This window comes from Pipistrellus kuhlii, unplaced genomic scaffold, assembly GCF_014108245.1.
Source record: "Pipistrellus kuhlii isolate mPipKuh1 unplaced genomic scaffold, mPipKuh1.p scaffold_m20_p_3, whole genome shotgun sequence".
Lineage (NCBI taxonomy): Eukaryota > Metazoa > Chordata > Mammalia > Chiroptera > Vespertilionidae > Pipistrellus > Pipistrellus kuhlii.
The window spans coordinates 49,467,650-49,485,556 of record NW_023425529.1 but is presented as its reverse complement, the minus strand read 5'-3'; the positions used below and the strand labels follow the sequence as shown (position 1 = coordinate 49,485,556).

The 17,907-nt window shown below is 42.4% G+C and overlaps 1 protein-coding gene and 1 long non-coding RNA gene across 4 annotated transcripts in view; one reads left to right on the top strand and one right to left on the bottom strand.

Annotated features, from left to right (window-relative positions):
- Nucleotides 1-5,024, bottom strand: part of ATP23 (ATP23 metallopeptidase and ATP synthase assembly factor homolog) — a 17,096-nt gene extending 12,072 nt beyond the window's left edge. Inside the window, exon 1 of one of the 3 annotated variants that reach the window (XM_036457248.2) lies at nt 4,778-5,024. In XM_036457248.2, coding sequence (XP_036313141.1) covers nt 4,778-4,904 — 127 coding nt within the window. In that variant the 5' untranslated portion in view covers nt 4,905-5,024. Of the gene's footprint in view, nt 1-4,506; nt 4,592-4,777 lie in introns of those variants that run through there. The other 2 variants (XM_036457246.2, XM_036457247.2) reach the window with 2 other exon arrangements.
- A 367-nt stretch (nt 5,025-5,391) lies between these two features.
- On the top strand, nt 5,392-16,677 carry LOC123653199. Its single transcript, XR_006742859.1, has 2 exons — nt 5,392-5,891; nt 15,844-16,677. It is a non-coding gene; the product is annotated as an uncharacterized LOC123653199 (long non-coding RNA).
- The last annotated feature ends 1,230 nt before the right edge of the window (nt 16,678-17,907 follow it).

The window sequence follows — 17,907 nt, the reverse complement described above, 5'->3', positions numbered from 1 at the left end:
CCCAGGGGGAGCGGCGAAAGGAGGTCCTGGGACGGTTGGCTGTGCCGCGGAATTGCCCTGGCGGGAAGGAGACAAAAGCTCCGGACTGCTCTGAACGCCACCTCCAATCCCACTTCCAACTGAACTGAACCCCAGTTCTGGGCTCATTGGGGAGAGACTAGACTGTTTGGTAGCAGGTGAAAATCGAGGGCACCTTTCTCTCAGAGGCGCTTGCAGCGAGTACTGAAGGACCCTGAGACCCAGGAACCGCATAGGGCGGGGCTGACGGAAGCCAAGGCTGTAAGCTCCACCCTGAAACTCTGCCCCATCAGGGAAGCTGAGAAAATGCGACAACGAAATAGATCACAAACGAAAGAAATGGAGGACAAAAAGCAACTGGATATAGAGTTCAAATCTACGCTTATAAGGTTTTTCAAGAATTTCCTAGAAAAGGTCGATAAGTCCTATGAGGATATGAAAAGGGATCAACTAGAATTAATAAGGAATCAACAAGAAATGATAAGGGATCAACAAGAAATAAAGAATACATTGTCTGAAATAAAAAATATTATACAGAGTCCTAAAAACAGAATGGAAGATCACAAGAATCAAGTCAAAGATTTGGAACATAAAGAGCCAGAAGACACTCCTCCACAGAAGCAAGAAAACAAGAGAATCCAGAAAATTGAAGATAATGTAAGAAACCTCTGGGACAACTTCAAGCGAACCAACATCAGAATTATGGAGGTCCCAGAAGATGAGAGAGAGCAAGATATCGAAAACATACTGAAAGAAATAGTGACAGAAAACTTCCCCCACCTGGTGAAAGAATTAGACTTACAAGTCCAGGAAGCGCACAGAACTCCAAACAAAAGGAATCCAAAGAGGACTACACCAAGACAAATCATAATTAAAATTCCAAGAGCAAAAGACAAAGAGAACCGAAACCGGTTTGGCTCAGTGGTAGAGCGTCAGTCTGCAGACTGAAAGGTCCCAGGTTCAATTCCGGTCAGGGGCATATATCGGGTCTAGTAAAAATTAATGTCGTTGTTAAACATTCGTTTAAAATCTTGCTTGGCGTTGACTTGTATTGACATAACCTTCAAACACGTGGTATCTACAGAACGTGTGAAGTGCAATTAACAAGTTTTGCTTGAAAAAGTTTGTGTTTGGTTTGGTTTTTGTTGAAAAACTAGGGCTAAGAAGATGGCGGATGAAGAGCATATTTGGCACTGCATGCTTTACGAGTTCCAATTAGGAAGAAAAGCAAGTGAGGCTGCAAAAAACATCTGTAGTGCTCTTGGTCAAGATGCAGTTAGCGCCAGAAAATGCCAGCGTTGGTTTGAGAAATTTCGCGAGGGAAATTTCTCGTTAGATGACAAGAGTGGTCGAGGCCGTGTGTCCAATTTTGATCAAGAAGCTCTTCAAGCTCTTTTGGTGCAAAATCCTCAAATTACCCAACAAGAGCTTGCGACAACTTTAAATTGTTCACAAAAAACAATTTCCAATCAATTGCGTGCACTTGGCAAAGTCCAAAAGTTTGGAAAATGGGTTCCTCATGAGTTGACTGACAACAACTGTAATCAAAGAGTCTCAATTTGCAGTTCGCTCCTCTCTCGTCAAAACCGTTTGCCATTTTTAGAGCAAATTGTTACCGAAGATGAAGAATGGGTGCTGTATGTTAACTTGAAAAGGCGGCCTCAATGGTTGGACAAAAATGAGGCTCCGCAGCCCACGCCAAAACCTGACTTGCATGCGAAAAAAGTGATGTTGTGTGTTTGGTGGAATTTTAAAGGGATTCTTCATTATGAACTTTTACCATCTAACCAAACCATTACAAGTGCAGTGTATAGTGCCCAATTGGAAAGGTTAGCCCAAGCTTTAAGAGAAAAAGAACCCGCGCTGATTAATCAGAAGGGCGTAATTCTTCACCATGATAACGCACGACCGCATACTGCAAGAATCACTGCTGAAAAACTGCACCAGTTGGAATGGGAAGTTCTCCCTCAACCTGCATATTCTCCTGATATTGCCCCTTCCGATTACCATTTGTTTCGTTCTTTGCAAAACTTTCTTCTTGGAAAAAAATTTAATAATGAAGAATGCCTCAAAAATGCATTGACCGAATTTTTTGCATCAAAATCACAAGAATTTTACAACAGAGGGACTAAAATGCTTCCTGAGCATTGGGCACAAGTAGTAGAAAACAACAGCAACTATATTGTTGATTAAATTTTGTTGTATTGTTTAAATAAATTCGATTTTAAAAAGGCATTAGAAAACGACATTAATTATTACTAGACCTAATACGTTGGTGGAGGGCACATCCCTGGTAGGGGGTGTGCAAGAGGCAGCTGGTTGATGTTTCTCTCTCATCAACGTTTCTAGCTCTCTATCTCTCTCCCTTCCTCTCTGTAAAAAATCAATTAAATATATTTTTTTTAAAAAGAATATTTAAAAAAAAAGAGAGAGAGAGAGAGAGAATATTAAAAGCAGCAAGAACAAAGCAGGTAGTTACCTATAAAGGACCACCTATACGATTGTCAGCTGATTTCTCAACAGAAACCATGCAGGCCAGACGGGAATGGCAAGAAATATTTAAGGTGATGAATAGTAAGAACCTACAGCCAAAGATAATCTACCCAGCAAAGCTATCACTCAGAATTGAAGGCCAGATAAAGAGCTTCACTAATAAAAAAAAGCTAAAGGAGTTCATCACCACCAAACCAGAATTACAATATATGAATTGCTGAAGGGGGTTCTTTCGGAAAAGAAAGTATATAAAGATAAAAATTATGAACAAATACGTAACTATCAACAAGTGAATCTAAAAACCAAGGAAATTAAAAAAAAAATCTGATGAACAATATTAACTGGTGAATATAATAGAATCAGAGGTATGGAAGGGGAGTGAACTGATGATTCTCGGGAAAAGGGGAGAGGGGGATGTGGGAAGAGACTAAACATAAACTGTGCACCTATGGATGAGGACAATGGGGAGTGGGGAAAGGGCAGAGAGTGGGATGGGAATCTGGTGGAGGAGAGCAATGGAGGGGGGCAGGGGGGGGGGAGGAACATTTGTAATAATATGAACAATAAAAATTTATTAAAAAAAAAAAAAAGAAAAAACTGAGAGCTGCCCTAGCCAGTTGCTCAGTGGTCAGAGCATCAGCCTGAGGACTGAAGGGTCACACAACTTGCTTTGAAGAAAAAAAAAACAAGTCTCGCATGGGGCTTGGTTTCTCCTGGTGTCACCCCAGCCTCAGCTACAGAATTTCAAAGCTGCAGGCTGAAGCTTTCATACCACCGACAGGTTCTCCGGGAGCCCTCCCTGGGGAAGGCCGAGGCCTGCTCATTCCCACAGGGTTCACGTCCAGCACCTCACATCCCATCTCAACTTCTGCCTCCCCCGTCTGGCTCTTCCACTGCAAGAACATCCACCCTTTATTCAGCTCCTGATACGCTGGCACTTTTCATTCATAAAACCTACTCCTCACAACCCTAAAAGAGGTATTTTCAGCCCTCTCTGCCCCTCCCCTTTCTTCCTTGCAGATAGGAAGAGAGGGGATCGGAGAGTTAAATCACTCTTCTACATCTAATGGAGAGGGACCAGAACCTGAACCAAGGTCTAATCTGCATCCCATGTTCTTCCCACTGTGTTCCACTGAAACATCTTAAAAGCAAGGTAGGTCTTTAATCATCTTGGCATTTTATTTTCCCACACCAGGAACTAGGAGGTATCCAATACACACTGTAAATACAATGTCATTATTCCCTCTTCTCCCCTTCCTCCACCCACCTCCCTTGATTCCCTATTTGCTGGTAAACTCATTGGAAAACTTTGGGGTGGTTGGGTTTTTTATTATTGTTGATTTGAGAAAGAGAGAGAAACATTGATTTGCTGTTCCACTTATGTATGCATTCATCCGTTATTTCTTGTATGTGCCCCGACCTGGGATCGAACCACGGCTCTGGTGTAGCGGGATGATGCTCAAACAGAACCAGGAGGCTGACTTTTGAACTGTGACTGGCCAACTATGGATCAGTAACCTTGCTTTAGGACAAGTACGTTTGAGACTCATTTCTAAATGTGTCTGAAGTCAACTTGTCAACGTAAATAAGTGCAAGGCCCCTGGGAAGAGGCACTGGTCGGCAGGCAGTTGTGTCCTTACTGAACCCACAGCAGTGTCTCTTAACCGTTTCGGGTCGTGGGCGTCTTGAGCATATAATGAAGCTATAAGCTCTCCCTCCAGAAAATGCACTTAGGTGCGTGCACACACAATTTCCCAGTCCATCTCTGGGGTTTCTACACTCTGCAGCCCGTCCATGTAGGAAGGCTACAGGCCCCTTCCAACGAAGGGTAGGTTTGTAAAACTGTCGTTTTTGCACTGCCAGCAGTATGTATGCCTTAACTAACGTGGCTCTTCAAAACTCCGCTTCACCTTATCAACAATAAAAAATATTTTTTTTTTTAAAACCACTCTGCTTCACCAAGACCTTAAGTTCACATATTGCTGCATATCTTACACAAAACCAGGTTATCTGTCAGACCAGGGAGGGTGACAGAAAAGAGCAAACTCCTAACCCGCTTCCCCATTCATTCCACAGGCAAGGAATAGGGCCTCCCTGGATAAGGGAACAGGCCCGGGCCCCCCACTGCCTCCCCGTAATGCCGACTCAGCTGGTCTCTCCGCAGACCTGCCTCGGACCCGGCCCGGAGCCCCGGAGCCCGGGCGCCCGGCCCTCCCGCCCGCCTGGTCTGCGCCGCCCGCGGCCCCAGCCCCGGGTCAGCTCCTACTGGTCTGCAGCGTCCGCAGCAGCATGAGCTGGCACTTCTGCTCGTTCCCGAGGCCGCCCGGCGGGGGCTGCTCCGGAGCCGGCTGCTCCGGGGAGGCTGGGCCCGCCGCGCCCGGAGCCCCTGCCATGCCATCCGCGGACCCGCGCCGCTCCCTCCCGCCTCCGGCGCCCGGGCTGAGGCCGGCAAAGAGAGCCACGCCCCGCGCGCCAGACGCAACGCCAGGCCCTCCCTCCCCGGGAGGGCGGGACGCGGGACAGGGACTGGGCGGGACTCGAAGCGGGGCAGGGGCGGGGCCTGGGCAGGGCTGGGAGGGGCCTGGGGCGCGGGGAGGGGTCTGGGCGGGGATGAGCGGGGCCTGGGAGGGGCGCGGGGCGGGTCATCAGCTTTGCCGAGGGCACCGGGGAAGCTATGGGCTTCGCCGCTACCCCTCTGGGTTGAGTCCCCACAAGTGCAGGAGGCAGCTGATCAATGTTTGTCTCTCATCGATTTTTCTAAGTCTCTATCCCTCTTCCTTCCTCTCTGTGAAAATTCAATAAATTTAAAAAATAAAAATGATTTGCAATGTCATTATTAACAGATAACCCACTTATTAGTCCAACAAAAATTCGGTGAGATTATAGCCTTCCCTCGGCATTCCCATCATCTCGAAAGCTGAGAAAGGACGCAGATGAATACCAGGCGGGGAATCACCGGCATCTACTTCCGGAGGAGTTAGCCCTCCGAGCCGGAAGTGAATGGGAGAGGGCGCGCAGCATTCTGGGTAGAGTCTGGAGAAACATGTTGGCGTCCGCTGACTGTTACCCGGGCAACCGGAGGCGCTTGATGGTTACTCCCAGAGTGGCGTAGTGAGCGGGCCGGGCTGAGGTGCTCAGAGCGTTGGGGTGAGCGGGGAGGGCGTGAGGCCCTTTAAGAGGCGGGCGTCCTGATCGGAGGGGGTTCGGCCCAGTCCCGGGAGCGCCGCTGGGATCTGGGTGGGTCCCGCCCGGGTGGCGGGTGGCGGGTGGCAGGTGGCGGGTGGGTCCCGCCCTCCAGTCTGAGCCTCGCGGGGAAAGGAGGTGTGGGGGCCCGTAGCTCCTTCCGGTCACTTCTCGTTTTCTGCCTCCTTACAGAAAATGTAAGTTGAGAATTTCTTTTCTTTTTTTTTTTATATTTTATTGATTTTTTACAGAGAGGAAGGGAGAGAGTTAGAGAGCTAGAAACGTCGATGAGAGAGAAACATCGACCAGCTGCCTCTTGCACACCCCCTACCAGGGATGTGCCCGCAACCAATGTACATGCCCTTGCCCGGAATCGAACCTGGGACCTTTCAGTCCGCAGACCGACGCTCTACCGCTGAGCCAAACCGGTTTCAGCGTAAGTTGAGAATTTCTAACTCATATTGTATTGTCGTCTAATGTCAAACCAAATTATTCTTGTTTTATTTTTTAATATATTAATTTTTTTTTTTTTTTACAGAGAGGAAGGGAAAGGGATAGAAAGTTAGAAACATCATGAGAGAGAAACATCAACCAGCTGCCTCCTGCACACCCACCACTGGGGATGTGCCCACAACCAAGGTACATGCCCTTGACCGGAATCGAACCTGGGACCCTTCATTCCGCAGGCCGACGCTCTATCCACTGAGCCAAACCGGTTTTGGCTATTCTTGCTTTTAATGTTATGGGGGAAAATTTTAAAGAAAAACGAAAGTAAAAAAAAAAAAAAAAATTAACTACCCAGAAGTAACATAAAATTTTCATGGGATACTTATCAGTTTTTTTTTTCTTTTGGTTTTTTTTTTTTTTAATATATTTTATTGATTTTACACAGAGAGGAATTGAGAGGGATAGAGAGTTAGAAATGTCGATGAGAGAGAAACATTGACCAGCTGCCTCCTGCACACCCCCCACTGGGGATGTGCCCGCAACCAATGTACATGCCCTTGACTGGAATCGAACCCGGGACCCTTCAGTCCCCAGACCGACACTCTTCCACTGAGCCAAACCAGCTTCAGCTTATCAGTTTTTTTTCTCTGCATGAATATTCTTTACATAGTTGAGTTTATTGGGGAAAACCCATTTTGTATCCTGCTTTTTTTTCACACATACATGTATATAGAATATAATTCTGATACTGAAATATTTGCAATAAAGAAGGCACTGAAGCACTTGAGGTAAATCTGTGGTGAGTTGAAGAGATAAATGAAGGGGGTGCCCCATGTGAAGACAGTTCGTTCTATATAGAAGTTGGGCTGAAAAGGAAAAGAGGAAGGTCAGTGGCCCGAGGAAAACGGCAAGTGAAAGAAAAAGACTGGGGGCTTTTCTTTAAGAAGAAGAGACTTGGTGATGTTTTTTAATGCGAGAGAGGGGAAAAACTGGTAGTCAGAGTTACAGATGCTGGCAAGAAAGAGGATAACATTGAATTCCTAAAGAAATAGGAGATAAGTGCATAAGCCAAGTATATTCGTTAGTTTTGATAGAAGGCAGAACTGGGAAGGAAGATGTCAAGGTAAGTATGGATGTTAATCATTTAAAAACTTACAAACGTAACAAAAATAGAAAGTATATATCAAAAGGTACATATAAAATGGCCAATAAATAGGTATGTTCAGCCACATTAGTGATATAAGTAGCATATCCGATGCCTATTACATTGGCAAAGATTAGAAAGAAAATAATATGTGTTGGATAAGAGTTCAGTGAAGCCGAAACCGGTTTGGCTCAGTGGATAGAGCGTAAGCTGAAGGGTCCCGGGTTCAATTCCGGTCAAGGGCATGTACATTGATTGTGGGCACATCCCCAGTGAGGGGTGTGCAGGAGGCAGCTGGTCGATGTTTCTCTCTTATCGATATTTCTATCTCTCTCCCTTCCTCTCTGTGAAAAATCAATAAAATATATTTTTTTTAAAAAGAGTTCAGTGAAACAGGTATTACAGGTGGGAATAGAAATTGGCACATCTTTCCTCTCCTCCAGGCATTTTAGAACTATGTATCAAAATCCTTAAAATGTGAAGTATACTTTGACTAAGTAAGTATACTTCTAGGAAATTCTCAAAAGGAAATAATCAAAACTGCATGTACTCATTAAGCTGGGTGGAGTTCAATTCAGCTTGTCTCCCAACAAAAGATAAGTTAAATATATTACACCCATACTTCTTAGACAGAGATAACATGGTTGCAGATAAGAGGTCACTCATATTGGTTTAAATAAGAGCATTCTCTGATTTTCTAGTAGAGAATGTGGAGTTGCAGTCTGTCTGATTGACTGCCTTGATTCAGAATCAGTGGGATGCTTTGAGCCATTAAAAATGGTGATGTAGCCCTAGATAGTTTGGCTCAGTGGATTGAGTGTCAGTCTGTGGACTGAAGGGTCCCGGGTTTGATTCCAGCCAAGGCACACGCTGGTTTCGGCTTGATCTTTGGCCCTGGTCAGGACACAGAGGAGGAGACCAATCAATGGGTCTCTCTCACATCAATGTTTCTCTCTGTCTCTCTCCCTCCTTTCCACTCTCTCTAAAAATCAATGGAAAAATATCCTCTGGTGTGGATTAGCACACACACACACAAATTGTGATATAAACTCTTTAATGATAATGAAAGATAATGTAAAATACATTGTTAAGAGAGAAAAGTGGGTTATGAAAGCAGCAGTGTATACCATTCTTACTAGATGGTATTTTTTGTTTGTTTTTTTAGCTACTTTGCTTTTTACTTATCTGTATTCTACATGGTACATATCCTATATAATAAAAGCCTAATATGCTAAGTGTCCTACCATTTCACCATTTGATCAGTCACTATGACTCACACTGACCACCAGGGGGCAGACGCTTCTACTGGTAGGTTAGCTTGCTGATGGGGTCCAGCCAAACGGGACTGGGCAAGACAAGTTGGACACACCCTGGAGCCCTCCTGTGGTCCCTCCCTGGCCCTAATTGTGCCCCAGGGGGGTCCCTTGGCCTGGCCTGCACCCTCTCGCAATCCAGGACCCCTCAGAGGTGTCGGAGAGCCAGTTTCGGCCTGATCCCCACAGGCCAGGTTGAGGAACCTCACCGGTGCACGAATCCGTGCACTGGGCCTCTGGTATTTTATAAGGACAAGTAAGATGTTGCTCTCTTAAAGATGAGAATGAGTTTTTAAGTGGGATAGGAAATTGGAGAAGTGCTCTCCTGGTGGCCTTGAAGTAGATGACAGCTCTCTGAATTTGATTTTAAAAAACAAGATGCTTTAACAAGGTTTAACAACTATCTTTTATGTATTTTATAATGTATATTATTTATTGATACTCCACCTCTCACAAAAGATTAAATGTACTCAGAAATAGAGATACTGTAATAGAAGAAAATGATTAGAAGAGAAAATAGACACAAAAAGTAATTGGAGCCGAAACCGGTTTGGCTCAGTGGATAGAGCCAGACTGAAAGGTCCCGGGTTCGATTTCGGTCAAGGTCATGTACCTTGGTTGCGGGCACATCCCCAGTAGGGGGCGTGCAAGAGGCAGCTGATCAATGTTTCTCTCGCATCGTTGTTTCTAACTCTTCTATCCCTCTCTCTTCCTCTCTGTAAAAAGTCAATAAAATATATATATATATGTATATATTTTTTTTAAAGTAATTGGAAAACAAAATAAAGGCAGGGATATGTTAATACAAAATAAATAAATCATGCCAAAAAATCTTTTGTGCTAGAGGGGTGCCACCACAAATTAGGCTCTGAGGTTCTTAGCATAAGTTGTTTAAGAGAAGTTCAGTTTTGGTATGGAAGCCTGGGGGATGGGGGAGGGGGGTGAGATGAGGGAATCTCCCAAGGTCTTCATAAGGTAATAATATAAGATTAAGCTGTTACTATTATATTCTGGTTTTTATAGAATTTATGAACATCTCAGAAAGGTTATACTCATATTCATTAACTCAGAAATTACAAAATTTCAAGCTCTTATTAAGTACTGTGAAAAATGTAAATACCTGTAAGACTAAGTCCCTGCCCTTATCTATTGTGAAAATCTATATATATAAAAGGCTAATATACAATACAAAGTGTCCCCTCAGGAGTTCGACCAGAAGACCAGGAGTTTGATTGACCTGCACTGACCTGCACTGACCACCAGGGGGTGACGCAGAATGAAGGAAGGCCCCTGGCCAGCTGGAAGGTCCTGATCATCCCTGATTGCTGGCCAGGCCTAGGAACCCTACCCATGCATGAATTTTATGCACCGGGCCTCTAGTATAACTATAAAATATAATAGCATATTTGTAATATGTGATGAATAACTAGTAAGATGAATAATTCGTATGATGAATATTAGAATAACTACTATAAATAACTAAAGACAGGATTCCTATAGTACATAGAAATACTTTTAACAAGTGAGATTATGGTCAACCCATTTGTAAAAGGGAATGTTACTCTTCTTTTACAGATGAGGAAACTGAGACTTACAGAGATTAGATAAATTGTCCAACATCACATGGCAAGTAAAGGGCAGAGCCTGGATTTCAAACCAAGTCTGTTTCATGCAGACTACCTTCTTAACTACCAAACTTTATGACGAGATGGTATTCAAGTAGACTTTACAGGATGGGAAAAATTATGTCAGGCAGAGATTGGAGAAGGGTAATCTATGTGGAGAGAATAACACAAATCAAATAGGTTAGAAACCATAGGGTATGTTTGAATAACATACACATATACATACACACATACACATCCCAGGAATATGAGATATATGCAGGTAAGCAATAGAAAGTGAGGTTGGGAAGATTAGGGACAGATACTTAAGATTCATAATCTAGAACTTCACAGGCAAGTGGCCTCACTTAGAGCCTAGTTTACCTGGTTAAGGTCTCAGCCTCAGTGCCTGATAAAGCAAGAGTTTTAAGCACAGAGACCTTGAACCTGAAAAATTTTAACCTCAGACCTATATTAGGATATGAGGAAGGGGGCTAATGGCATATGAAAGAATCCAGTTTGCATAAGCTGTATAAAATTTGTCAGGTGTGTAAATTCTTTGGATCTCAATTTCTTAGAGGATAAAGAGAGGAGGAAGGAGCCTGCTAGACAAGATGACCTCTTATTATCTCTTCCCGTACTAGCATTCTGTAATATAGGCCAGAGATTGCAGGCTCAAATACCTAAATTAGAGACTAAGAAGGTTTCACAAGTGAATAGACTAAATGTAGGAACGTAAGGAGTGACAGCCGAAACCGGTTTGGCTCAATGGATAGAGCGTCGACTTGAGGACTGAAGGATCCCGGGTTCAATTCTGGTCAAGGGCATGTACCTTGGTTGCGGGCATATCCCCAGTACGGGGTGTGCAAGAGGCAGCTGATCAATGACTCTCATCGATGTTTCTAAATCTCTATCTCTCTCCCTCTCTGTACAAAATCAATAAAATATATTTAAAAAAAAAAAAAACATAAGGAGTGACAGAATAGAGTGATAGTTTAGATGTCTCATCTAAAGTTCAGCCAGTTCTTGCAGGAATGAGGACTCAGTGTTGCCAGATTTTTTTATTTTTTTCCCATGAAAAACAAGACCACCATATTTTTTTTAACTTAATGATTTTTTTTTTTTTTTTTTTTTTGTAAAGAGTGGGAGAGAGAGATTGAGAGATTCGTGTTCCACTTATTTTTACATTCATTTATGGATTCTTATATGTGCTCAGGAATTGAACCAGCAACCTTGGCATATCAGGATGATACTCTGAACTACTCAGACAGGACAAAACACCATATTTTTAAGAGTATTAAACAGAATAAACAAAACACCTCTGTCAGCTAGATACAGTCAATGGTTCACTAATTTTACTATTATTTAAAGAGTTCTTTAAAAAAAAGATGCGCACGCGCACACACACACACACACACATATACACTAGAGCCTGGAGCACGAAATTCATGCACTGGGTGGGGGACACCCTCAGCCCAGCCTCTGCCCTCTCACAGTTAAGGATCCTCACACAGTCCAGAGGCCTTTGTTCCTTACTGCCTGCCTGCTCACTGCTCCTTACCACTCATCTCACTGCTCCTTAGCGCTGCTGCCACTGTGCTCGCCAGCCGTGAGCCCAGCTTCTGCACACTGACTGCCAGGGGCAGCTCCTGCATTGAGCATCTGCCCCCTGGTGGTCAGAGCACATCATAGCGACTGGTTGTTCTGCCGCAATGGTCATTTAGGCTTTTATTATATAGAGGATTTTTTAAAATTTATTTCAGAGAGGAAGGGAGAGGGAGAGAGAGACAAAAAAAACATCACTGATGAGAGAGAATCATTGATTGGCTGCGCCCGCCCCCACCACCACCACCACCACCACTCACACCCCCATCAGAGACCAAGCTTTGTGCCCCTACCAGAATGAACCTTAACCTCCTGGTTCATAGGTCATGCTCAACCACTAAGACACACCAGGGCAGCCCCAAAGTAACTTTTACTATGCTGAAAAATAGTATTAGAATTTAAACTTAGTAATATTCTTTTTTTTTTAATATTATTTATTGATTTTGTACAGTGAGGAAGGGAGAGAGATAGAGAGTTAGAAACATCGATGAGAGTCATCGATCAGCTGCCTCTTGCACACCCCCTACTGGGGGTATGCCTGCAACCAAGGTACATGCCCTTGACTGGAATCGAACCCGGGACCTTTCAGTCCCCAAGCCGACGCTCTATCCATTGAGCCAAACAGGTTTCGGCAGTAATATTCTTTAATGCTTCTTTAAAATCCTCTTTTTATAAGTAAATGGATATTATATTGTAGTATGTAACTTATGTATTTTGTTTGATTATTCAACAGTCACTTCCTTTCAACCAGGTGCCCCTCCCCAACTGTAGCTTTTGTGGTTCCAGTCCTCCTGACTCCCACCTTCTCACCTACCCCCACTTCTGCACTCGATCCAGATGCGGTCAGTGACAACCATCTTGGTACGTTCATCGGCAGATAAAGAAAAAGACTCTGTTTCTGATGTTGCTGAAGAAGCATGGAACAGACAGGCCACCTTTGCTGTCACATGGAAGTTTATCAATAATTGAAGCTAAAAAAGCCAACCTGGATGTTATTTGAGTCCAGGGATCTGGGCTTGCCTAAAGCTTTACCACTGGACTTCTCAGTTAAATGATTTAATAAGCTCTTTTATGCTTAAACTTGGGTTTTATCTGGATTTTTGTCATTTACTACCCAAAAAAATCCTTATTATATTTCACTAAATCAACATTATTTCTGTTTCTTCTATGACTTATTTTGAAATTTGTTACTCTATAATCTATTCATCAGTTCTCACTAAATTAGTCCACAAATTTAGCACAATTCTGATCTTAGTTCCAATAGAGTTTAAGAGATTTTTTTAATTGTTTTCTTGCTTTGAAACTAAGCAAAATTCCTCCAAAATTCACTCAGAGAAACAAAAATATTAAAATGCCAAGAAAATAGAGGGGAAATTCATAAAAGGGAACTATATGATCAGATACCAAAGCATATTGTAAAGCAAGAATAATAAACATAGGATGGTAATAGAGTAGGAATAAACAGTCATGGTATAGAATTCAATCCTGAGTATATACAGGAGTATTTAGCATATTTTATATATGGTCAATCAAAAAATATTAATTCAATAAAGTATTTAAGGACAACCAGCTAGATTTGTGGGAGAAAAATAGATCTTTACCTTATTCACCATCCCAGAAAATATTCCAAATGGATTTATGACTTACATGTAAAAATTGAAGTCTGGCCATAACCAGTTTGGGTCAGTGGATGGAGCGTCGGCCTGCAGACTCAAGGGTCCCAGGTTCAATTCCGGTCAAGGGTGTGTACCTTGGTTGCAGGCACATAACCATAGGAAGTGTGTAAGAGGCAGCTAATCGATGTTTCTCTCTCATCGATGTTTCTGGCTCTCCCTCTCCCTCTCTGTAAGGAATCAATAGAATATATTTTTAAAAATTGAAGTCCGATTCTCAGCAAACATTTTTTAACATTTTTTTTTATTTTTATTTCAGAGAAGAAGGGAAGGAGTCAGAGAAATAGAAACATCAATGATGAGAGAATCATTGATCAGCTGCCTCCTGCACACCCCATACTGGGCATGTGCCCTTGGCTGGAATCAAACCTAGAACCCTCAGTCCACAGGCTGATGCTCTATCCTCTCAGCCAAACCAGCTAGGGCTATAAATATAAATTATTAATGGTGTTTATCTGTGGGGTTAAAATTACAAGAAATAGTCTATGTTAAATATTATAATGTTCACATTTTACAACAGCATTTTAATAATGAAAAGGTAAGCTAAGAATAAGTGAATATTGGAATAAATAGTTTCATAGTCCTGTATCGAGAAAGGACTTTTTTTTTTTTAAATATGTTTTATTGATTTTTTTTACAGAGAGGAAGAGAGAAGGATAGAGAGTTAGAAACATCAATGAGAGAATCATTGATCAGCTGCCTCCTGCACACCCCCTACTGGGTATGTGCCGGCAACCAAGGTACATGCCCTTGACCTGCATCAAACCTGGGACCTTTCAGTCCGCAGGCCGACGCATTATCCACTGAGCCAAACCGGTTTCAGTGAGAAAGGGCTTTTTAAACATGATTCCAAAGCCCCAAAATATTGAAGTTTAGGTTACATAATATTAAAAATTACTACATGGTAGGGGAAAACACCCACACATACACCATAATTGAAGTGGCAGCAATAGCCCAAGAGAATATTTGCAACATATATGACAATAGGTACGTGTCATTACTATGCCAAGAGCTATTATCTATAATAATAAAAGTGTAATATGCCCATTAGACCAGATGGCTGAACAGCAGAATGACCTTCTGAATGAAGCCGGGGCTGGGAGGGCCGAGGCAGGCAGCGCTGAAGGGCCACGCCCTTGCACGAGTTTTGTGCATCAGGCCTCTAGTATATCAATAAAAAGGTTCATCACCTTAACAGACAATCTGGTAGAGAACATGAACAAGCACTACAAATGGCTAATAAGCATATAAGAATATTTTTATTCTCGACAGTTAAGAAATACAAATAATCTGAACAATGAAATAACATATTTTCATTGTGTTAGCAAAGCTAATTAACAAAGCTTGGTGTTGGCTTAGATATGAGATTAGATAGGTTCAACCTTTCTTAAGTGCAGTTTGGTAATGTGTCAAAATATTAAATATGCATTCCTTTGAGTCAGCAGTAATACAAATCAAGAGGCTCATGTGCAAGAAGCTTGATAATATTAGTTAAATTGGAAACAACTAAAAGGCTTATAAATAAGAGACTAAATGTACTTTTGAGTGGAAAGCACTTGTTACAAAACAAGTTCACTGTGATCTTATGTAAATTATGGGAAGTACACATAGAAGTAATATTTAACGGAACTTTATAATGGAAAGCTGGTGGCATTTCAAGTGAGTTTCAAGCTTATGCAAAAGTGAGAGAATGTATGAACTCCCGTGTGCCATCATTCAACTTCAACTTGTACCCAATCTTGTTTCCTCCGTATTCCCACCCACTCCTTCCTGAACAACAGTTTTTTTAAGCAAATCCAAGATATCCTGGAAGTGCACAGAATGATAAGCACCCCTTGTGTTCATGGTTTTCATTATGTGGGTTTGGAGCCATGTGGATTGTGTTGCCTTTTTTTTTTTCCTTTTCTTTTGCCTCTATGCTTTGGAACAATGTAGTTTAGAATCTGGAACAAGGAATAATGTATGCCCAAAACTTACAGTCAGTCTGGCTGTCACCCAGCAGCAATCTTATGCCCTGAAGGTAACTATCAAATTTATATCCACACAGCCCTGTTATTATCCTTGTCTCAAAGACTGGGTGTTATATTTATCTTCCCTGCAAAGTATATCCTAGTTTCATTCACATATTTTTATCCTGGAAGAAAATAATTTTCCACTTTTGGAAACTGGCACAAAGAACCAAGAAAAAAACTAAACCTGTGGGTATGAAATTAAATGTCATCAAAAGATATGCAAGAAGACGGCAGATAGCAGATGTTTATTGGGTGGAACTAAATGCATGTGCAAATCCCAAGGAGCTCAGAGATGTTGAGTGAGCAGAGGGCAGGTATCTTTAACCTTCTCTTTGTTCTTATCATCCTCAGAATCCCAGGTGGGAAAAAGGTATCTGTCACTGAGCAAAGACTGCCACAGGCACTGCTCCTTTTTAAAGGAGCCTGGCAACTCATCCATGTCTTCCTCTTCCACCTCCTCAGAGCCTGCTTGCCAGGAGAGGGCCTCTACTATCGTTGTCAGTAGCCGTGTGTGGCTGGTCTGAACTGAGGTATGCAGTAATGTAAACTACACACTGGATCTCAAAGACTTATTTTGAGGAAAAAAGGATGGAATGTATCTCATTGATAATTTCATTGATTACATATTGAAATTATAATATTTGAGATATATTAGACTAAGTAAAATGTATCATTAAGGTAGATTTCATCTTTTCTTTTCACCTTTCTTAATGTGGCTATTAGAATGACTTAAGTGGCTCACATTATGTTCCTGTTGCTCTAAACAAATAGGAAGTCTATCTAACGCTAGTAATCTCCAAATATTATTGTCACTAACTTTAGTAAATTTAATTTACTGAGGTACAATACCCATAAGGTCTTTTTCTGTGCATACTCTCTGGGGAATAAAAATCAATACCCATTCTTAGTGCATTTTATATTTTAATTTTGGGGAGTGATCCTCAGGTCACTAGATGTCAGTAGCTACCTGGTGAGCACTGTCATATTCAGTAGTGTGGCCTCATTTCAAGGAGTCAGTCCATCTATGACAGCTCAAGCTGAGATGGTTGCCTTTCAGCTTCAGTATATAGGAAATCTGTTTCATTAAAACTGAATTCATTCAATGCAATTCAGCTAAGCACTCTCCTTCGCTGAGAGCTAACAGGAAGTTGCTAAGAGAGTAGATCTTAGAAATTATCTCAAGAAGAAAAAAAAAGTCTTGCCGAAACCGGTTTTGCTCAGTGGTTAGAGCGTCAGCCTACAGACTGAAGGGTCCCAGGTTCGATTCCGGTCAGGGGCATGTACCTTGGCTGTGGGCACATCCCCAGTAGAGGGTGTGTAGAAGGCAGCTGATTGATGTTTCTCTCTCATCGATGTTTCTGACTATATCCCCCTCCCTTCCTCTCTGTAAAAAAAAAAAAAAAAAATCAATAAAACATATTTTTTTAAAAATCTGGCACAGTTGGTATGGCTTGGTGGTTGCATTGACCCATGAACCAAAAGGTCACTGGTTCTCATCCCAATCAGAGCATAGGCCAGGGTTACAGGCTTGATACCCAGTACAGGGTGTGCGGGAGGCAGCCAGTTAATGTTTCTCATCAATGTTTTTATCTCCCTCTCCCTTCCTCTCTAAAATCTATAAAAATATATTTTAAATCATTTTTTTGGGGGGTGGGAGGGTAAATAATGGCAGAAAAAATCATTTTGGTAACAGAAGAAGACAGAGAACTAATTAGGGTACTGTAATAATTCAGTGAACAATGATGAAGGTCTAAGACAGTGGAAATGGGAACATTAAGGAAGGAATGTTTTAAATCAAACTTAAAACAGAAACCTGATTCTGTAACTGCTGCTTATAACCTCCACTGTACTCTCCCTCACCTCTTCTACATTGACATTCCTTAGTGTTATGATCTGCCACCCACATAACTTCTTCACCCTCCTCTCTCACCACTCCCCCCCATCATCAGTTATTCATTTTCATTCAGCAGGGATTTACAGACCATCTACTATGCACCTCACACCATATGCTGCAGCCATATTCGCAGTAGCTGGACACTCAGTGCCACATCCTGCCTCCCTGTGTGTGTGCTTTACAGCTGCTGAGCCTACCTCTTCCCTCTGCCCCCTCCCCAGCCCACCTGGAAACGCTCTGTTCTGCCAGACACAGAGCAGGTGCTGCCTCCTCCCTTTCAGGCCTCCGCTGACCTCCAGGTAGAGGTGGCCATTCTGCACCTCCGTCCTCACAGCACGCCTGCTCTTCCACTATTATTGCACACCACGTGGTATTTGCTTGTTCATTTACCCATCTTTACCTCTACATTTTAATTCTTTGAAGACAAGGTTTAACGTATCTAAGTCATCCCTAACAACACTCAGTACAGAGGCTAAAAGTAAACATTCGATACAATTTTGTTGACTGATGTCTCAGATCCT